A 22056-nucleotide genomic window follows, 5' to 3' on the forward strand; every position below is an offset into this window, starting at 1 on the left:
GTCCAACCGGACCGCATGCACCTTCCTACCTTCGGGATATTGCCCACAGATCCTTGGATCATTTTCCTTGGGAACCGTGGTGGTTGCTCAACACGTGTAGTTAACCCAGACCCTCGCAGGCTGAACAGCATCGAGTCCTGGTGTGACCGTAAGAATGGATGAGTGAATGAGAGTGTGACTGGCTCCTCTTCCCATCTTTTTCTCCCCTCTACCTCTGGGTAGAGGGACACGGTCGTCACCCTGCTGGGTAAGGACGAGATGCAGGTGAGCTACTCAATAGAGCACCATCCTATCCCTTTCAGTAGGGATAGGAGTAATATCCACCACTTCCTCCAAACAAGGGGGTAGGAAGTGGATGCCAACTTGAGACAAACCCATCATTTTATGATTGTCTCTTGCAAACAGGAACAAGTTCTTGCTTGCTGGTACGAAGAGATACGCTTGCCTCTCTCTTAGTACTTGGCCCAGAGGTCTGACCATTGATCCTGCGGTGCACACCCCGATCAATCGGACAGAGGTTTGGATCCCTCCTTTGCTCTTACGACCAGGGAGGCACTCCAGGGTTGGACGAACACCAGTCTGTTCACCAAAAAGACTCAGATTCCTCCCACCAATAAGTGAGTCTTCCTATTGTTAAAGGACCGAGGGTTTGTATTACGTATCGGAACAAATGACAATTTGTCGAAAATTGCATTTTTCCTAACTATACAAACCTGAGGTCCTTTACATATAGTCCCACCTCATGCCACCCCTCACTCTGCAACAACTTTTTTGCATGGGCCTAAAGCAAAAGTGATTTCTTCACCTCTCGGGCGCGCGGCGCACGCACGATCGGACAAGCAGTTAACTACCGTTCTCCCCTTGTTCGAAGCTTACGACCGTCCCAGCTGCCGCTAGTTACCTTCCTATTGTTAAAGGACCTCAGGTTTGTATAGTTAGGAAAAATGCAATTTTCGACAAATTGTCATATTTACAGCATCCGATCTTATGGGGTGACTAGCATCAGGAAACCAATGGCCCGGGAGAGCGGGAGAATGGTGGCGAGTTTACTCAGTTTGGCGGCGCGGGAGTTTTAAAATTGTTCTCGTGGTCCGGGCGAATCTCGGGACTTTACAGCAACAACCTTTTGTAACTTGAGCAATTTTCGTATGTAGAGCTGTAAAATTTTTCGTATTTGCTTTCGTATCTCGAGTTTTTCGTAAGTTGAGCCTTTCATATGTCGAGAGAGTACCACTGAGTATATATATATATATATATATATTATATATATATATATATATCTATATATATATATATATATATATATATATATATATATATATATATATGATCTAATTTTGATTCAGAGTTGTGGCCCCCTGGATTACATCTGCAGACCCCAGGTTGAGAAACCACCGGTTTAGAGGATTCACCTTTAGCTCCACTTCATCAGCAACTTCCCGATCTGATGGGTTTTCTTAAGAAGGCTACCGCTCCTCAAGGTGGAAATACAACCTTGTTTGCTCATGTCACCTGACAAAGAGGAAGTGGATCAGGACTCTGCTCCTCATCAAGATAGTACTGATTCTACTGATGAGCGTCATATTTGGCATTTTTCTACACCTCACCCACTGCCAGTTATTGGTAGTTTGGCGCCAGCTGTTGGAGCCTGGCACCACCTTCTCATCCATTTTTGTCGACACGGGGATCCTTCGCTAGCCCCTATTTGCTGACACTTGGGGTTGGGTATGGCTTCCTTAAGAGGAAGATGTCTGTTGCCAAGAGGGGGGAATCAATCTTTGTCATCCATCTCTTCTTATGTTGAAGATCCAGATCATGACAATGCTCTTGCTTCTTCATATTCTAGCCTTCTGAGGTTTCTTATAGCAAACTTCTCGGACTTCTTTGTACCAGTGCCTCCCAGTTTGCCTTCTTCCACTTTCCTCATGAGGAAGCTTCCTTCTGATCCTTGCCTTCCCAAGTTAGTGCTCGGCTCTTCCTGGAGGAGATCCCAACGGAATGAACAGTTGGCGCATTAGCCAGGAAGATAGAGGACTGTCCAGTACATGTAGAGGACCTCTCTTCAGACTTGTTAGGCATTCTTTCATGTGCCTATAAGGTGGTTACAGATGGTTCGAATCATTAGCCTAGCTTTTCACCATGGGGATCCCCAGAAAGCAAGAGCTTTGGTGTTCCTTTGCTACTGAAGGGGTGGCAGTTACTCAGAAGTTGACCTTCTTGTTTTCATCCCTCGATAAGTTGCATTTGTTCCCTCAAGACACTGTGAAGGAGGTTCTGACTGCCTTACAGAGTAAATTGACGAACGACTTGCTAGCTCAGTTGACTAGGCATGGTCAGAGTGTCTGTCAGCTCCAGAGTCCTTAGCCCTCCTGACACCTAGCTCGTGTGGCTCTAGCTCTTGCTACAAGCACTCGGTAGTGCTCCACAGCTCAGAAGTAGTATAGAAAGCTCTCTGTCCAGTTGGAGTTTTTCAGTAATTCCGCCCTTCCTCTGTCTAAATGTATTGTCTTCCATTTTATATGGACTTCTCTTTTGAGTCACACTCAGTGCATGGAGTACTTTTTGCCTACTTTGAAGTGAAGCTGATGACGTCAAAACAGCCTCTACCTCCTTAGTTTTCAAACACTATTTGCTCTTTAACCCCAATTTCTACTGTTGAACTACCAAAAGTGTAAGTTGATCTTTGTTTCTTACTATATTTTTTATGAAAGCTTAAACAGTGACGATATTTTTTGATACTTCGAGACCCATTTTATAGTGACTGGCATGGCATCACGGAAGGAAGCTATCTCTTCGCCTTTTCAGTAAGATGCTGAATTTGAGAGCCAAGGGGTACGATGTGCCTGGAGCACCCATCACTCTCGGTGGGTAGGTCATGACTATTTCGGTGTATGTAGGTGTCAGTGTTTTGTGGTTGTTTTTATTTTGGTGCTGCACCCAGGGGAACGGCAGGCACCTATCATTCTTTGCTAACAATTGGGGCACTTCTCTTACAGCAAAGTTCCCCCTAAATAGTAGGCAACCCTTGGCTATACTGCCATGCCACTATGAGTTGAGATGAGCACCAACCAGAGGCAGTATCCATCTGAAGAAACTTTAACTGATAAGAAATGGCAAGCATTGTTTTCAATGCTAGCAACTTTTCTACTTCAAATTCATTACATGGCCTAATGTTTTGGAGTAGAATATGCCCATGATCCCACCTCCTTTCAATTTGGTATCAGTGACTTGTACAAAAATGACATTTTTATAATAAAATAAAGATTTGTAAATACTTACCAGTAATACTTGATCAGAGCCCTCCCTCCTCCTCCCCTCTGACGGGCATTATGCATAAAACAGAATGAGGTGATTAGTTAAGTCATTCCTAATATGGCTGTTAGGGGCCAGCACTGTATACCTATACTGAGCAATTGAAGCATTCCCCATGAAATGAAATTTGAATGAAGGCTGCCATACGTGGAAAACTATAGCTATGTCATTACTGGATAAGTATATACAAAATTTTATTTTAAAAATTTTTGTGTTGCCCTTCGTGTGGTTTCTTGGTGGTGTTTTATTACTATTTTAGTCAAAGTATGATTGTTTCATATTTTAAAATTTTAATGGTCAGTTGTTGAATTGCACGGAAGAATTAGGGTCCATAGTTTGGAAAATTACATTTCAGCCAGTTAACCCTTTTGCTGCATGGGACTGATCATCTCATTCACTAAAAAGGTCACATCCATTAAATGGACTAACCTCCTCATTTATAACTTTTGGTTCTAGTAAGGAGCTTTTGTTTGTATTCTAGTGACAAACAGCAGCATTTGAATTCCAACTTACAGGATAATTTTGGGACAAGGGGTAGACCTTTGGTAACCATCAAATTGCCATGGAGGGGGTTTTACTCAATGATGAGTAATACTAGGCTTTTATTTTCGAATGACAGACATAGTAGTGAAATTGAACTATACAATAGTTCTGATAGTGACAGTAGTTTACATTATGAGGTTTACTAACCTACCTTAGATAATATCTTAACTTCAGGTTTTATCAGAGATGATCACAAATCAGAGGAAATGACAGAATAGGCCGCAGATTTGTAAAACCATCAGATGTGGTGTGAGTCATCAAAGAAAATGTGATGCAATGTGTGAATGGAAAACCATTAAAGATTCGGTTTGGTGAAAAGGGTGTTCAAAAACTTTTCTTGGAGATGACAACAATAGTACTATATAATACATAATAATGACATTACCATATAATACTTAAAGTAATTAAAATACTATTTAAATACAACATACAAGGGAGAAAATTAGTCTGTTTAATGATTAGGCAAGACACCGATCTTATCACTGGTGGTGATTACAGGCCTGCAGCAAAAGGGTTAAGGCAGCAGTTTACTGAAATATTTTACATTGGTCTTTTATAAATATGTAGTGGTCCATTATAGCTTTTATATTAATAGCACTATATACTAGTCTTGTAAGATTTAATGAATATTCTTATGATTTTTTTTTTCAGGACCAAGAATATGTAAAAATTATAGGAATTAAGTATGAAATAAAACCACCAAGGTTGTGTTGCCTTAAACTTGGTATTTTAGAAGCTGGAACGGGTAAGCTTACCTCAGATTCATTTACCATCAAGTACCATGACATGCCTGATGTATTAGACTTCTTGATACTTAAGGCAACTTATGATGTGGCTGGTCAAACAGACATTGGAGAACAGGTAAGCTATGAATGTATTTTGTTATTCTTAGCCCAAGCATTGCCTTGGATATACCATAGATAAAATACAATTTTCCACATTACTTAAAAAAAACTAGTAATGAAAACTAACTAAGTTATGTGAAATGGTGGTATGTGCCAGAAGAAAGTTATCAGGTTTAGAAGAAAAATTCATTTTTGTCACTGCCTGGTGAGTAATGCTCACCAGAGGGAGCCTCCTACTCACAGTGTCACTATTGTCATTTAATGCCCAAAGAGAAACAGATTAGGATACAAAGTATAATAGCTAGAAGACCACTCTAAATAAAAATGTTTTAAATTTGAATATAGGGAAAAGGAAAGTTATTTCAAATTTTGTGGCCGTTCTGTGTGCAAGTCTCATGTCATACTTATGCAAGATAACTGACATGCTACTCATCCATATTTGTTGATATCAGTAGGGTCTTAATGTTTTATTCTATTACATGTCTGTTAACATATTGCAATTTATATATTGCGTTCAAGGTTTAGATACATAGTTATACTAACCTTTGCACTGTTCATAGTTTACAGATTGGAATGAAGTATTTTAATTTGACCAGGAATGGACCGTCAACACAATGAATATGTTTGTCTCCTTTGGTAGAGTAGTAGTTCAACTTGAAGAGAAATTAGATGTTCATTTTTACTACCCGATGAAATGATAGGGCAACCACCCCTATTTATTCTTTGCATTATCATAGCATAATATTATGGTCACAACCTAATGCATCAGTCATTGAGTTTGCTTTAAGGTTAGAAGGATAAACAAAATACAGTGGTCTAGAGTAGCACAGTGTGTCATATTAGTTTGGTGGTATGACCAGTGCAACTACAATAGGTGATCATTGAAGCAAGTAAACTTGAATGAAGTGCTGTGGGAATTCATAAAAATTGTATTCAAAAGGATACAAAAACTCTTTCTGTTTGATTAGCAATGATTCAGTTGATATCCCAGAGTTCACTGACATAGTGGCATAAACTTGACATTTTCTAACTTGCCATAAAATGATGTAAATAAAAAAAATATTCATGATAAAAAGTAGGGAAGAAGAGTCTTAAATTTATGGAATTGTTAAAGAGAGAAATTTAATGTACAGAGTATTTGGAGAGGATGAAAAGCTGTTCAAACAAACCTCAGTTACAATAAAATCTTTTGATGGAGGAAGGATTGCAAAGTTGCCTAGGTAGAATAGAGACCAGAACTTGAGAGGGAACCCCGATTTCTGGGATGAATAAAAAGTAGATTACTGATAAGTGAAGAACATGTAACTGTAATTTGTTTAAAGATTAAATGCTACAATTGTTGAGGTTAAGAAAAGATGGTAGATATCTCAATGTCAATAAATGGTAAAGAATGTACTGAGGAAGTGTGTAATTCATGAAAGGTTACAAAGTGAATCTTTTAGTTCATGTGAACTTTCTGTATTGCTGGTTTATAATTAAATGAAATGTCCCATTTAAAGCAAAACAAGTTGATTATACCAAAAACCTTGCTAGTCAAGGCCAAGAATGGTGCAATTCACTAGAGGTACATAGGTATCCTTCTTATATAAAATAGGTTGAGAGACCAAGAACCATTTTGTATCACAAAATTGCCTTAAGTCAAGATATTACTATATTCAGAACGGGTGCAGTACATAAGTATTCACTATCCATGCCTTTGTACAGTATTTTAATGTTATATTTACTAAAAAACTTGAAATGCTGTTTATGCATCATTATTTTATAACCAACTGTGCTACCTTATCAATACTTACCTAAACCAGAAACATTTAAACTATGCTTATTAACCAACTTTGTCATATTTCAAAATCAAATATACTTTATAAAATACATTTTGTAAACAAAACAAAAAAGCAAACCCTATTTTTGTTTTCTTTTTCAACACGCAAGGTAACTGTACTTAAAGTACACTACCGAATAACACTAACCAGCTTACCAGTGGCAAGACTACTTTTGGGTCTCTTGCGCTCTTTTGAGAAGTTGGTCTCTCATGGCTCTCTCACAATCGATACTTGCAGTGGAGACTGAAGGGGTTTGGTCCCCAGCAGGAGATTCCCCTCAGCTCCAGGTCCCTCTGTCGACAGAGGTAAGAAATGACCACCTGTGGTGGTTGGATGATCAGAACCTGACAGTGGAAGTCCTCTTCACCCCCTCCAGATCTTCTCCTGTTCTTGAATGTTTCTCTGAAGGTTGGGTTGCTCATCTCAAAGAGCTCCTGACCTTGGGGGCGTGGAGCTCTCTGGCAAACTATTCCACATTGTGTTGGAATAGAAAGCAGCTTTCCTGGGTCTTCAGGAGTTTTAAGAGAGGTTGGTGGGTCACCGCATCGTTCTGATGTCATGGTGGCAGCATATGTGAACTAATGGGGGCTGGTGTCTCACCACCTTCACTCGTTGGCAGTCGAATTACACCAGTGGGAGATCAACAACTCTGCTAAGTTGTCGGAGTCAAGTTCTAGGTACGGAGTGGTCTCTGTATCAGGACATAGTAGGCAGGCTATTTCATTTAAGGGGTAGAGCCATGTTAGACCTATTTGCTACATGTTTCAACAGGAAGCTAGAGGTCTACTGGTCGGTGATCCCAGATCCATTCACTGTGGTGGAGAATACCCTTCAGCATCCTTGGGACAATCTAGAAGTGTACGCCTTCCTTCCATAATGCCTGATTTGTCATGTTCTAAACAGAGGTGATAAGTTCCAGAAATCTGAGAATGACTGTGGTAGCTCCTTTGTGGCCCCAAGCAGAGTAGTTCCCAGACCTTCTGTCTCTTTTATCAGAGGCACTGAGAGAAATTCCTCCTTGTTCACCTAGAGAACTCAAACCACCTACGTGGGACTTTAGTCTGGTTCTTATTAGTCTCACTTGAGCTCCATTTGAACCACTACATCAATCGTCATACAGTGAACTGACTTTAAAAACAGTTTTCCTTCTGGCTTTGGCTTTCTTGAAGAGAGTTTTAAGAGCTCCACGGCTAGAGTATGATGTAAAACACACTAGGGTTTGGGGTTAAGTAGCCTTTGAATTTGTCCCGGTTCATGATGACAGATTTGCCTCCTTTTCCATTCCTTCCCTGAAGGAATCTGTTAACAATGATCCTCAAGTTACTGCTTTGTCCCGTCAGAACACTGTTTTGCTGTCTAAAATGGACCCGCCACCCAAGACCTAGGTATCGTAAACTTTTTTTTGTTAGCACAGGCCCAGCCAAGTAGGAATTGTCCAAGAATACTGATTCATTTTGGCTATGTGAGGTGATTAGGCAAGCCTGCTCCTCATCTTCAAGTTCTATCTCCAATGCAAGAGCAAGTGACATCAGAGGAACAAGTTCCCCTTTGGCTTTTAAGAACTTGTCTGCTTATAGATTTTGAATGCTGGCTCCTGGCTTCGGCAGACCACTTTCACCTACTTTCACCTAAAAGATTTTGCCAACCGGTCCTTCGAAACTTTTTCCTTGGGTCCATTGGTGTCTGCCCAACAAGTTGTGTAACTCATCTTGTACCCCTGGCGGGACAGTTCGTATCATGCCTAAGATGATTATGGGGAAAGAGAATAAATGAGATGACGTATCTTTCTTTCTCCATTTCCTCCTTCATTCTTATGGGCGGATTGAAGATCAGACACATCATATGTTGGAACTGGCATGATGCTGGTGAGTACTACAGCCTTACTTACTGTACTTTATTTTTATGTTCCAGACAACATAAAAATATGCTTCTCAGTAGTGTTTACTCCTCTCCAGCTTCCATCGACGAATCAATGGAAGAAAAGGAAGGAGATGCAGGGACAACGCTACTATGGGGGTTGACTACTACGGAAGACAAAACATCGGGAATAGGAGCAAAGCCCTCCCAAATAGGAAGAGTGGAGACTCTCCGATGTTCCCTCTTACCATACCATAAAACTTCCTCCACTGATCCTTAGGCCATGCTCGTCATTCCGTACAGGGATTCGTAATTGTACAAAATTTCGAATGACACGTACTGCATGTGATGTGAGGGTCTGTCTCTTGATGAAGCCAAAAAAAATGACAACACGGGAACCCAGGAACACCCAGGAACTCCGGGGCACATACGCTGACGTCGAGAAGGAGCAGAAGAAGCCATAATACCAGTTAAAAACACACACACACACACACTAAAGGAAATTAAACGGGCAAAGAACCGGGGAAAGGCCAAGAGAGGAAAAAACCCAACTCTCGACCAGCGGTTAAGAAAAGACTGGCATAGATGATCAGTGTTTGACCACTCTTCACCCAATCTACGGCCGAAACAGAGATTTACCCACTCGGTGAACAAAAGTCTCGTTACCCAGGCTTTCGCATTAGCCCTCCACATCACAGGAAGCTTCTCCTTTAGCACTTTGTGGGCCTTCAAGGCTCGAGGAGTCTCCGAATGATACACAAGTAGGGACTTCACCTTGCAATCCCCACTGGCGTTCGAACAAAGTTCGAGCGTAAGCCTGTCTTTCATAGGCTTATGCCCGGGTAGCTTCTTCTCTTCCTCTGTGATGTACATCCAACGAGGCATTTTTTTCCAAAAAAGGCCAGTCTCATCGCAGTTGAAGACTTGCTGAGAACTGTAGCCTTCCTTGATCGTCATCTCGTCGAACGTCTTAATAAAGGCTTCGGTCACTTTCGTGTCCAAGCTGGCCGGCTCCCCATGCCTCACCACCGAATGGTTGCCAGTCTGGGGTGGCATCGATGTCCCTTCTCCTCTGCCATCTTTGGCCTGGGCAATCAGATCACTGAAAATAGCGCTGGCCTTATGACAGATTGCCGTCTCGGTTATCGTATCGCCAGCGATTTCTTTTTCTTTTTATCGAGACAAGAAGCAGCCTCTCCATCTCGTCGTGCACGTGGCCTCCTTTTGTTAGACAAAATAGTCACGACGCCCTTGGAAGGTGTAGCTGCTTTGATGGCTTCCTTCTGCTTAAGGATGGTGCCTATCGTCGACGGATTTTGGCCGTATTCCTTAGCGATCACACTCAACCACATGCCAGCTTCATATTTTTTAATAATCTCAATCTTCGTCTCCATAAAAAGCATCCTCCTCTTTCCGTGAACTTCAGCAACTTTCTTGGGACCCATGACTACATATATACCGTACGTAATTAAGTATGTAGTATATGTACTAAAGTTCTCACACAACACGATAAAGTAGTACAAACGAAATCACTAACGAATTTACGTTAATAAACGAAACCGTATAGGATGAACGAATTCCGCATGCGTACGATAATGCTGGTGCGAAGCAATGGCTGAAGAAGAACGCCTTTACGTAGATGCATGATGGGAGAGAGTAAAAAAAATCTTCATATTTGCTTTCGTAACTTAAATTTTTCGAAAGCTGGGACTTTCGTATGAGTACCACTGTATATTATATAATATATATATATACTAATATCTATATATATATATATATATATATATATATATATATATATATATATATGTGTGTGTGTGTGTGTGTGTGTATATATATATATATATATATATACAGGCAGTCCCCGGGTTACGACGGGGGTTCCGTTCTTGAGACGCGTCGTAAGCCGAAAATCGTCGTAAGCCGGAACGACGCTTGGAATATGTCTTAAACTAATAAAAAGAAATTATAAAAACCTACTTGTAATCCTTTGGTTTACACTACATGTCGTTTCCTGTAGTTTTATGTACAACCTGGAGTTATTTTCATAAAAGAATGCTGGTTCTTGAAGGTAAAAACTATTGTAATCCTCTGGTGACACTACATTCTTGAAGTTTTATGTACAACCTGGAGTGATTTTGCAAATCTTGAGGGCTACAAGAACAGCTGATTACTATTTATGTATCATATAGACTAATTAAAGTAAATGTATCTTTAAATAGGCTTATATATTAGTATCAACAAAACATTTCCTGCCATGAGTCAGAGGCCGTTTAATGAAACGAACACTTCTCTGTCCTATCTGTTCAGAAAATAAACGTTACGTCAATCCCCGAGACCATTGTTGCCAAAGCGTCTCTCTCTCTCTCTCTCTCTCTCTCTCTCTGATCAAATTACATTGGAAACTTGACATACGATTGCCCTAATATACGAATGTTTTGAGATATAACAGAAAATTTGCGAAAATACAAGCTTTGATATACAACGAAATATTTGAGATACGATTTTGCGATGAGTGTTAGTTGTATAGGCGACCGATAAATGGCGTTCAGTCTGTTTGTTTGTTGGTGCTGCATGTTAACACGTCGTTGTTTAGTTCGTTGTATTTGCGCCTATTTTTCGTCTTATTTTGTCTATTTTATTATTAACCATGGGCTCAAAGCTAAAGACAAAGCAGGTGATAAGAAAAAACCCAAGAAAATGATTTCGATGGAAGCAAAACATGAAATTATAGCAAAGCATGAACGTGGCGTTCGTATCGTCGATTTGGCAAACGAGTATGGTCGAAATCCTTCTACAATATCCACGATCATCAAGCAGAAGGAAGCTATAAAAACCCCCGAGACCATTGTTGCCAAAGCGTCTCTCTCTCTCTCTCTCTCGCTCTCTCTCTCTCTCTCTCTCTGATCAAAATTACGTACTGGATAATGTCTCTCTTTGGATACTTCGATTTTGCCAAATATTGAGGGCTACAAGAACAGTTGATTACTATTTACGTATCATATAGACTAATTAAAGTAAACGTATCTTTAAATAGGCGTTATATTATTAGTATCAACAAAAACATTTACTGGCATGAGTCAGAGGCCGTTTAACGAAACGAACACTTCTCTGTCCTTAACTCGGAGCATCGGAAGACGCTCTCATCTCTCTCTCTCCTCTCTCTCTCTCTCTCTCTCTCTCTCTCTCTCTCTCTCTCTCTCTGATCAAATTACTGGATAATGTCTCTCTTTGGATACTTGGAATTTGCGTTCTTGTAATCTAACCAGAAACTTCGTTTTGTTATTATTACTGGAAACAAGCAATGATTTTTTCATTATTTGCGCTTTTGGACTGTTATATGTAAACTAGAATGTATTCATTCGCTCGGAAACTAGTTCCGCATATGAGGCGTCACTAAAAAAACATAGAAAAATACAACATAAAAAGTGTCGAAAATCATCATATCTCAAAATTTTTGTTGTAATCTAACCAGAAACTTATTTTTATTAATATACTGTGCTAAACTATAAAGGATTTTTATCATAGTATGCGTTTTTTTAAAAGCGTCGTTAACTCGGAGCGTCGGAAGCGTCAGCGTCGTAACCTCGGAACAAGCGTCGTAACCCAGGACGGATTTTTCCATTGAATATTTAAGAAAAAGCGTCGTAACCTCGGAACGTCGTAAGCCGGAAACCGTCGTAACCCGGGGGACCGCCTGTAATAATATATATATAATATATATATCTATATCTATATATATATATAATATATATATAAAGTAGCTACATCTCTGTAGTCAACCCCTGCCTATTCACGGTTCCGGATTCACAGACTCACCTATTCGCAGATTTTTCTGTCAAACATATAGTGTTCCCCCGTATTCGCAGGGGATGTGTACCAGGTACCCCCATGATAGTTAAAACCACCTCTAAAAATGCTTATAACTGCCTATCTTTAAAGTCCAGATACCAAATGTATACCTTTAATAACATCCTACTTCAAATATACCTAAAACAAATTATTAACCTATTACTACATTAATCTTTGAGGTTATATTATTTCATCATTAAAAAATATATACCTACATCAAATAACAGAGAGAGAGACCAGTGAATGGCAACATCATATCTCTGACCATCAAGAGTTAAATTATGAATTATTTCCGAGACAGGGAGAATAATAATGGAGAGAGAGAGAGAGAGAGAGAGAGAGAGAGAGAGAGAGAGAGAGAGAGAGAGAGAGAGAGAGAGAGAGAGAGAGAAGAGAGAGAGAGAGAGAATAACTCCTAGACCCCGACTCCTTCCCCTCTGCCAATTTATATATCAAACTGTCATTTACTCCCCCGCCCACCTTCCTCCAAGTGGATAAAAAAACTGGGAATTGCTATTTTTAATTAATCTTATTAATATTTTGAAAATTAGTTATAAGGTAAATAATTTATTTACACTACAAAACAAATAAAACATACGTAAGAGAGAGAGATGTTATTGTTACTGTTTAATCTCATTAAACTTAATATTATTTGTAAACTAATACTGTATATTATTATTTTACCATAAAATGTAGTAATGTCCTTAAAGATATAATTATACATACACTTCCAGCCCAAAACAGAGGGCAAGAGTTACCACTAGGACAGCATAACTAGTATCTTGTGTGGAGAGAGGAGAGAGAGAGAAGAGAGAGAGAGAGAGAGAGAGAGAGAGAGAGAGAGAGAGAGAGAGGGTTATCCTTATTTAAAAGACTGAAATGGATAGATTATTGTACGTCTTTAAAATACTATTACACATGAATTTTGAAATTAGTTATATTACTATTATTATTTGCAAAAAATTATTAATAAACATACACATGTACCATAGAAATTCTCTCATATCAGTAAGAGAGAGAGAGAGAGAGAAGAGAGAGACTTGAGAGAGAGGAGAGAGAGAGAGAGAGAGAGAGAGAGAATTTACATGATCCTGAGAGGGCAACACACACTCCCCCTCCTGACACATTACTTGATAAATTTGACAGTTGTTGGACCCCAGCCAACTCATCTTGGCTACGTGGAGTTCAAAGACAAGATGTGGGGTAAAATGCATTTTCTTTCATTCTTACATAATTTTTTTTTTATTTATAAACTAAAATCTTGCTATTCACTTTAGTATTTTCATTGATGAATTTATATTATTGCTGTTTACATTATTTATATTTGAAAATTAGTAAATCATTTATCATCCAGAAACACATCTCTGTAAGAGAGAGAGAGAGAGAGAGAGAGAGAGAGAGAGAGAGAGAGAGAGAGAGGAGAGAGAGAGAGATTATCATAGTATTTGTAAAAATACTTTCACATATGATTTTTGTAATTACAGTTATTATTATTGTTGTTATTATTATTATTATTATTGTTTTTATTTTTATTATTATTATTATTATAATTTTGTTAAAAATGACTGCTGCTTCAGCACTATTAATCTTGTAAAGAGTCTTCTCTATCTTTTTTTGATGACGGCTTTCTCGTTGTTGCTTAGACTGGCGAGCAACGCACCAAAGGGCATGGTAAAAATTCGGTTGAGTCATTTGATTTATTATTACTTATACAATTCTCTCTCCTCGCTCTCTCTCTCTCTCTCTCTATCTCTCTCTATCTCTCTCTCTCTCTCTCTCCAACGCGACGTTTCTCCTGATCCACAGGACATTATCAAGCGATAACTGCTGAGGGACTGAATTCCAGTGGCGAGTCCATCTCCTTATATCGTGGTGTTGCAAGCTCTTGAGTACAGTCAGAGCACCTCTCTGGCAAGGTCAGGTTTTCATTGGTTCCTGGGAAGGTGACTCATACGGCGGGAGTTTACGAGTCTTGCAGACCTCCTCAGGTGGGGGGTATCACCGGGAGCCTCTTGATTGGCTTCTACCTGAGTGACATCATCCCTGGTATTATCTCATGTCCGGTATTTGTTTCTTGCGCGCTGGTACTTTCGTTGGGGGGAGGGGAGGACCACACCCCTCCCCCCAACGAAAGTACCAGCGCGCAGGAAACAAACACTGGATATGAGAATAATACCAGGGGTGACGTCACTCAGTTAGAAGCCAATCAAGAGGCTCCCAGTGATACCCCCCACCTGAGAAGGTCTGCAGACTCGTCAACGCCCGCCGTATGAGTCACCTTCCCAGGAAACCAATGAAAACCCGACCTGCCGGAGAGGTGCTCTGACCGTACTCAAGAGCTCGCAACACCACGATATAAGGAGATTGACTCGCCACTGGAATTCAGTCCCTCAGCAGTTATCACTTGATAATGTCCTGTGGATCAGGAGGAAACGTCGGGTTGGAGAGAGAGAGAGAGAGAATTGTATAAGTAATAATAAATCAAATGACTCAACCAAATTTTACCATGCCCTTTGGTGCGCTGCTCGCCAGTCTAAGCAACAACGAGAAAAGCCGTCATCAGAAAGATAGAGAAGACTCTTTACAAGATTAATAGTGCTGAAGCAGCAGTCATTTTTAACAAAACATGCATACGAGAGGGTGGGTCTCCTTCCGAAATAGTTATTATTATTATTATTAGTATTATTATTATTATTATATTATTATTATTATTATTGAAAAAGAAACCCACAAAATTACTTTGTAACTTGTTTACTTCTAAGTATTTACGGAAGACTGCTGGCCTTGACCCAGGCTAACATCCCAACATCTCTTGAGAATGGGCCACAAGACAGGCCGACAAAGTACTCGAGTGTGGGTATAAAACTAAATGTAAATACTTGAAGACTGGGATTTCCTTCATTCTTACATAATTTTTAAATTTATAAAGCTAAACTAATTCACTGTAGTATTTTCTTTATTGAAGTGATTGCTCTTTACATTAATATTTGAAAATTAGTAAATCATTTATCATACAAAAAGCATACATCCCTGTAAGAGAGAGATAGAGAGAATTATTAGCTTTTAAAATATAATATCATTTAATCTTATTAAACTTACTAATACAGTATTGATCAATATTAATATTTTAATATTAGTAAATCAATTTTGTATCATAAAAATGTATTTAGGCATGAAAATAACATCAAAATACACTAATTAGTGATTATTTATCGTCGGAAAATCCCGCGAATAGGCGAATTCACAGCAAATAATGGGTAGATATGGCCCAGAGAAAAATCCGTGCATCCAGAGAATGCGAATACGGGGGGCCCACTGTATACCCATTATTTGCAGAACATAGCCTATTGTTGGTAGTTTTCATTGAGAAATATTAGCTAACTACTGTATTTTCCTATCATTTTTGTGACTAAATGTATATTTTTTTATATAAGACTTAAAATATTCAGTTATGTGGAAGTGTTTTTAAAGTTTTTTTTTTTTTTTTTTTTTTTTTTACTATCAAAATTAGGCAGTCATAAGCACGTTTAGAGGGTCTCAAGTATGCATCACTTTTAGCTTTTTACAGGGGTTTGTGGGATGTATCCTCCACAAATTAAGTTAAGTATATCTTAGTTTTACCAGACCCACTGAGCTGATTAACAGCTCTCTAAGGCTGGGCGCCGAAGGATTAGATATTTTTACGTAACTAGGAACCAGTTGGTTACTTAGCAACAAGACTACAGCGGTATTGTAGCGATAGGCCCTACAGCATATTGTCGGATCCGAAACCACATCGAGAAATTAATTTCAATCACCAGAAATAAGTTCCTCTGAGCCATGTTGGCCACGAGTGGGGAATTAAACAAACCCGGACCCAGAGATCGGTAGTTGAGCACGTTACTGACCCGTCCAACGAGGAACAGGGTCAACTGCAGTCTATAGATGTTTTTGATACATCTTGTCGTTGCCTTGACCCCAAAGTGTTTAGGGCCATAGCCAAAGATGTCCCGAATTGGGAGAGTAAAGATTTCTTAGCACAATCTTTGAAGACTTCCTTAAAGCTTCATGAACCTGCAGCTGATCCCGCCACCAAAGTGGTGTGGAATAACAATACCAATCTTCAAGTTCTTTCAATTCCAGTTAACCCTTTGGGATGGTCAAGGCTTATGTTCTAAGAGAAAGAATCACTAAGGTGACTGTAATTGATGTTTCAAGCCATCAAGGTCCAGTAGGAGGCTGTTTACAAAGTTTTTGGAGTATCTAGCAAAGCTTCAAAGACCCTGAGGTGGGGAAGGTTCTCAGAGAGGGATACGCTGTACTTTTTGTCACACTTTCACCCCCATCAGCATCCCAATATGCCCCTGTGTACCTTCATCACGCAGAAGTTCAAGAGTTTTGGAGGAGGAAATCAAACAGTTGTTATAAAGGTTGATCAAGCCAGTCTTAGACATGTCACAGGGGTTTTACTTAAGGCATGAATGGGTTTTGGAATTGGGACCACCACACAGTTGAGTACAGACAAAACCAACTGAGCTACTAGCATAGGTGGTCCTTTATGGTAATATGTTAGAATAATCATAAAAAAAGCTAGGGAAAACAACCTTAGGACAAGAGGTGAGAGAGTAGATATTCAGCCATCACCAGAAAGAAGTAAAAAGTTAAAAAGGATACAGAGAAAACGGAGTAAAACAGTAATCGTTTTGTTAATGAGGTTTGATGCTAACGGTACAAAATGTCTTGGATGTAATGTGAGTTTGACTAAGATTCTATTTGTTTGGGAAAGAGATAGAAAGCTAACTGTCATATTGCAAAGAGGAATGCATAAATGGCTTGTATTTTTTAATGTGTTGTACAAACCTGTATCATTAAAATTCCAATGGCATTTATAAAACAATAAAATTGACATTTTTAGCCTCCAGTGAAATATGAATGCCATTTAAGAAAAATTATTTTTTGTAGTAAAAATAAAAAATTAAAAATGGTTTGTAATATTTTCATTTGAGTATTATTAAATTTTATGCTCAAAATATAATAAATTCATTGTATTTTAGGTGACAGATTCCGATGCATCATTGATGATGCATGGTGGTTTGGGACAGTGGAAAGACAAGAACCTCATTTACCAGAGTTTCCCGACTCCATGTTCATGTGCTATCGTGTTCTTTGGGATAATGGTGAACAAGAACGCCTAAGCCCATGGGATATGGAAATTATAGATGAAGAAAGTAAGTTAATTGTGTTATCACTTAAAATTTATAGTAAGTAGTTGGAATATATTAAAGATTTAAAATGTTAAAATTTTAATATTATTCAGTTCATAAATATTGTGTCCTTGAAGTTCAATTTTAAATTTTCATAGTATTCTTAAGCTTTTTATCCAAACAAATACAAACCATTGTACCTAGGCTAAGTAAGGTGTGGTGATAGCTACTTAGCAGGCAAAATAAATCTCTTCATTGTCCTCCTAGGACAGTATACTTCATAAGAAGGAACATCAGACATCACAGTGTCTCATGCTATAGGTGTTATCTCCATCTTCAGTAGTATTCATCTTTTCAGTTTTAAGCCATACATTTCTGGAAAGTCAGTATATGTACAGTAATATTACTCATTTTAACATTGTCACCTAGTATATTTACAGTAATTCTACTTGCCTTAACATCGTTACTTTGTTTCATGACTCGACTCAAAGTGAATAAACCCATTAAGCAACAACAGGGACATTCTGGAAACCCTCATAAGCCAAAACCAAAAATCATTCATTCATTCAACATTTTTTACTGATTTTAATAAATTTTATATTTTACTTGTAAAGAATATAATGAAAAACCCAGAAGTTTACATACCGCATGGATGATGCTGATGTGCTCATTGGGCTAAAATCTATGCCTTATTGTGAATCTGTTGATATCATTGTCCAACTCAAGGCAAACTATGCATGAGCCATGGCAGCAACCTTTTCATCCTTTTCCTAGCATTTTATGGTAAGCCATGTTATTTTCATGGTGCAGTAAAACCTCACTGTATCAGACCTGGAACCAACAGACATTAGATTTAATGGACAAAATCCAGCCAAGGGTTGTGGCTGCTGTTGTTTATGTTTAATCACGCAATAACCTCAGGCATTGTTGCGAAATTTGGAATTTACTTTATATTTACATGTGTGTAAGAAGAGGTAAAAAATTGTGGCAAATTTTCATGAATTTATTTCATATCTGTATTACTAAAATGACTGCTAAATTACAAAACCATCTGTGTATAGGCTAGTTTTTGCAACTACGTACAGGTATCTTATGAAATATTGGTTACGAAAAGATGATATTACTAAAGATGCTGTTTTACTTACTGGATCCTTAGACATTAAAAACAGTAAATGGAATAACAAAGCCGATTCCATAGTAGTATCATGTTTTTCCTACACACATCGCCTAAAAGGGAAACATTGTTTTGGTTACGTCTCATCGCCAATAAAAAATCTGTAACAATACAAAAATGTACAATAATTATCATACATAATCATTGTATGACTGAATTGTTCTAAACAGTTATTTACTACCAAAATGGTAATGAATTTTTAATGAAAAAAACACCTGTAGGGAAAAACCTATTTTTTGGTAGTCGCACTTGAGTCCTCAGGGAGTTACCCTTTCCTTGGGTTAACTAGAGGTCCATTGTGACCAGACAAATGTTAATGAATTCTCTTTTAGCAGGTATTGTGGCATAATGATAAACATTATAACACGTAATGGAGTATAAATAGACTCAGGCTAAGAGGGCACTTTCTCTTATTCTCAGCGAATGCTGAACCCAGTTTACCTACATCAAAAAACCTGCAAGAAGTGGCTATGTGTACATGCGTTGTCATATTGTTTGCATACGACCTAGAAATGGTCCAAGACGCAAGTGAAACTGTAAGCAGTATAATTACTTGCTATGTATATTTATAAAACCTTATTTTATCATGAAAATGTCATTTTTACTGCAGTGGAGAGAGAGAGAGATATCTTTATGAAAATAGTGGAGTAGGCTCTGCATCCTGGTTTACATTTACAATGGTATTGTTATAAGTGTCAGTGATTCTTTTTAGCAGTCCATGTGTAACTTTTAATAAGAAACTGGCTTTTGAGAAGCATTAAGAAATTATTGCTTCCTGTTTTTCAAAAAGTTGGTATGGTGAAGAAATGTCACTTTTATTCTTGAAGTTGGAGTGATGTAAGTGTTGTAACTCATTGCTTCCTTGTTTGGAGTACTGTTCTCCAGTGTGGTCTTTGGGTGCTGACATTCATCTCTGTTCATCTTGCCAACTATTAAATTGAGAGGTCATTGTTTGCTGCATGAAATGTGATAGTGAGAAACATCTACACTCTTCTTTAACTGATCTTGGTGTTTTTTGCTTATATGTAACACTAGGCAGGCTGAAACTGCAAACAGTGTGTCATTTTCTAGTATGCATCAGGTTTAATACTAGAACTTAGTTTGCTAGGAGGTTTGATTTGGCAATAACTAAAATGTGGAACAATTTGCTTAATGCATTTTTGGAACCCTCAGGCCTCTGAATGTTAAGGAACATGGAAATTCTTTCCTGCTTTCTGTAAATGTCTCCCGAATTTGGGTGTAACTGTTTTATTTTCTGTTCCCCCATATTTATTTATCCCTTTTTCCTATAATTTATCACTATGCAGGCTGATTTCCCTTTGGAGCCCTCTTACTCAATAGTCTGTTGACTCCTATCCATGAGGTTTTTTCAGCCAAAGAGCCAAAGAAAGAAAGGGAGAAAAGCAAACAATTGCACATTAAATTTGTAGTTTACCTTAATAACATGCATACCTGTAGGTGTACACAGGCTCGCATACAGCCTGAAAAATATTTGTATGTATACTAAATATCTATTAGTATTGTTGTTGTTAGTTTGAGTTGGGAAACCAGCAAAATATTACATCACTAGAAGTACTCCCCCATTAAATAAATGTCAGTGATAATACGCTACCAGAGATAGGTTGGAGATGCAACAATAAATGTTTCATCTTGTAACTTATGTTGAAAAAGAAACAAATATTTGTTGTCTGTGGTCTGTTTTTTATTGTATGGTCAGTAAATAATGATCTCGTGCACTACTGAGGTTGTCATGAGGTTTTCTTTACCGAGTGATACTTTCATGAGAGAGGGAGTCAGGTTTTCTCATATTGAAGTCTTTTCAGTAAATGCAGTAATGAAGTGGTCAGTACAAAGTAGTAAAACCTAAGTTTTCTAATTAAGAGACTAGAAAATTATGACAATGTCTACATTTATAGTAGTGTCAGAAATTTTGATGTAGAAGTATGACTGAATAAAATTTTAAAAAATGTACATTGACATGCATCATATATAAACTTTTATTTTTGCCATTTCTTTCTCTGGCATAGGTGCTGATGTTGTTGAACGAGGCGGAAGTCTTGCTGTGAAACAGGATGAGTTGGAGGATTTGCTTTATACACCATCTGATGAAGAGTGGGCTGGTCGGAATCCTGATTTGGAGTGTGACCGTATTTCATATGGCCTGTCAAAAATAATGAGTTTAGCCATTGCAGAGCCATTTCTTGTTCCTGTTGATCTAAACGATTATCCGATGTATGCTCTGATTATTGACTACCCAATGGACCTTACAACCATAAAGGTATTTTAAATTCATATAGAAAGTAAAGGAAAGTTTTTGTATGTACTTGTTTAGACTAGTTAGAGTGAGACCTCTTAAAGATCAGTATATATAAAGTACATAGCCAATGTAAACCTGGAAAACTAGATTGGTTAAGAAAACATTTATTTATGGTTTTTAAATTTTGTCATGATTGAAAATACGGGGAGTAGAAAAAAAACCATGATGTAAGTCACACAGCCGTCGTAAAATGTCCTGGTGTCCAAGAACGTTACATTTTTATATTTGGATGGAAAAACAAAAATTATTAGTGACAACTACCAAAAACACTTGACATTATTGGTAAAGATATGCACACAGTGTGTTCAGCTGTAACATAGGTTATTGGGTGAGTGGGAGCATGTTGAGGTTTTAGCATTTCTGTATCCAGAAAATACTTTCTTTACCATAGGAGCTACTGTATCATAGTTTACCCGATTGGATGGGGGAGCCAGAAAGTGATATCTATCTATATCTTCCATTATAACTTTGTTCCTACACGATTACAAACCCTCGGTCTTTACACATGGGATCAACTTAAAGTTAGCTGGAAATCTGGTTGTTAAGCTTTTTGCAAGGTGGTTATGGTAATGGTTACTGAAGGTAGGGCCGGAGGTACCGCCCACCTAGTTGGAATTTGCTAAAGTCTATGCAATTTACATTTGTCCGCAGTTTTGGTGAGACATGCATTCCTCCTGTCCTGCTGTTTGGCTTTGGCTTTCTTTTCTGTTTTGGGATCATTTTGTTTCGTACCATTTGTGTATTGATATACTGAAACATTTTGTTTTTTCTCGTCTCTATAATGATATTTGTTATACATGGAACAAACTGGTTCTTAATGATATACCTCCTGGCACCAACTGGAAACTGGTAAAAAAAACAATATAATTGTATATGCAAGGAATTGGTGGCTTCTGGCATCTGTCACAAATGAGGTGGGTGACTCCACCAACCCAAGTTTGATCTCATGATGACTTATTTATTTTCTACCACCTTTGAGTGAGGACATCTTGTTCTTTCTTTCCTCCCTAAAGCCAGGTTTTTTTTCTTTGCCCATGTTTCTTTCTTCAGTGTTTTGTGTACAGGTTTGTGTTTGTGAGAATGTTTGAGGGTATCATGGAATCACAAAACCTTTCTACAAACTCCAGTTCTGGCTCCCGCAAGACTCCGAGGA

At 38.3% G+C, this 22056-nt stretch overlaps 2 protein-coding genes across 2 annotated transcripts in view; one reads left to right on the plus strand and one right to left on the minus strand.

The window, feature by feature from the left end:
• The window catches only part of LOC135220034 (bromodomain and WD repeat-containing protein 3-like), a 44271-nt gene extending 23413 nt beyond the window's left edge, over positions 1 to 20858 (plus strand). Inside the window, exons 4-6 of the mRNA XM_064257367.1 lie at positions 4507 to 4716; positions 17263 to 17436; positions 20614 to 20858. Coding sequence (XP_064113437.1) covers positions 4507 to 4716; positions 17263 to 17403 — 351 coding nt within the window. The 3' untranslated portion in view covers positions 17404 to 17436; positions 20614 to 20858. The remainder of the gene's footprint in view (positions 1 to 4506; positions 4717 to 17262; positions 17437 to 20613) is intronic.
• The window catches only part of LOC135218682 (bromodomain and WD repeat-containing protein 3-like), a 282487-nt gene that overhangs the window by 78410 nt on the left and 182021 nt on the right, over positions 1 to 22056 (minus strand).

The sequence above is a fragment of the Macrobrachium nipponense genome, chromosome 1, assembly GCF_015104395.2.
Source record: "Macrobrachium nipponense isolate FS-2020 chromosome 1, ASM1510439v2, whole genome shotgun sequence".
NCBI lineage: Eukaryota > Metazoa > Arthropoda > Malacostraca > Decapoda > Palaemonidae > Macrobrachium > Macrobrachium nipponense.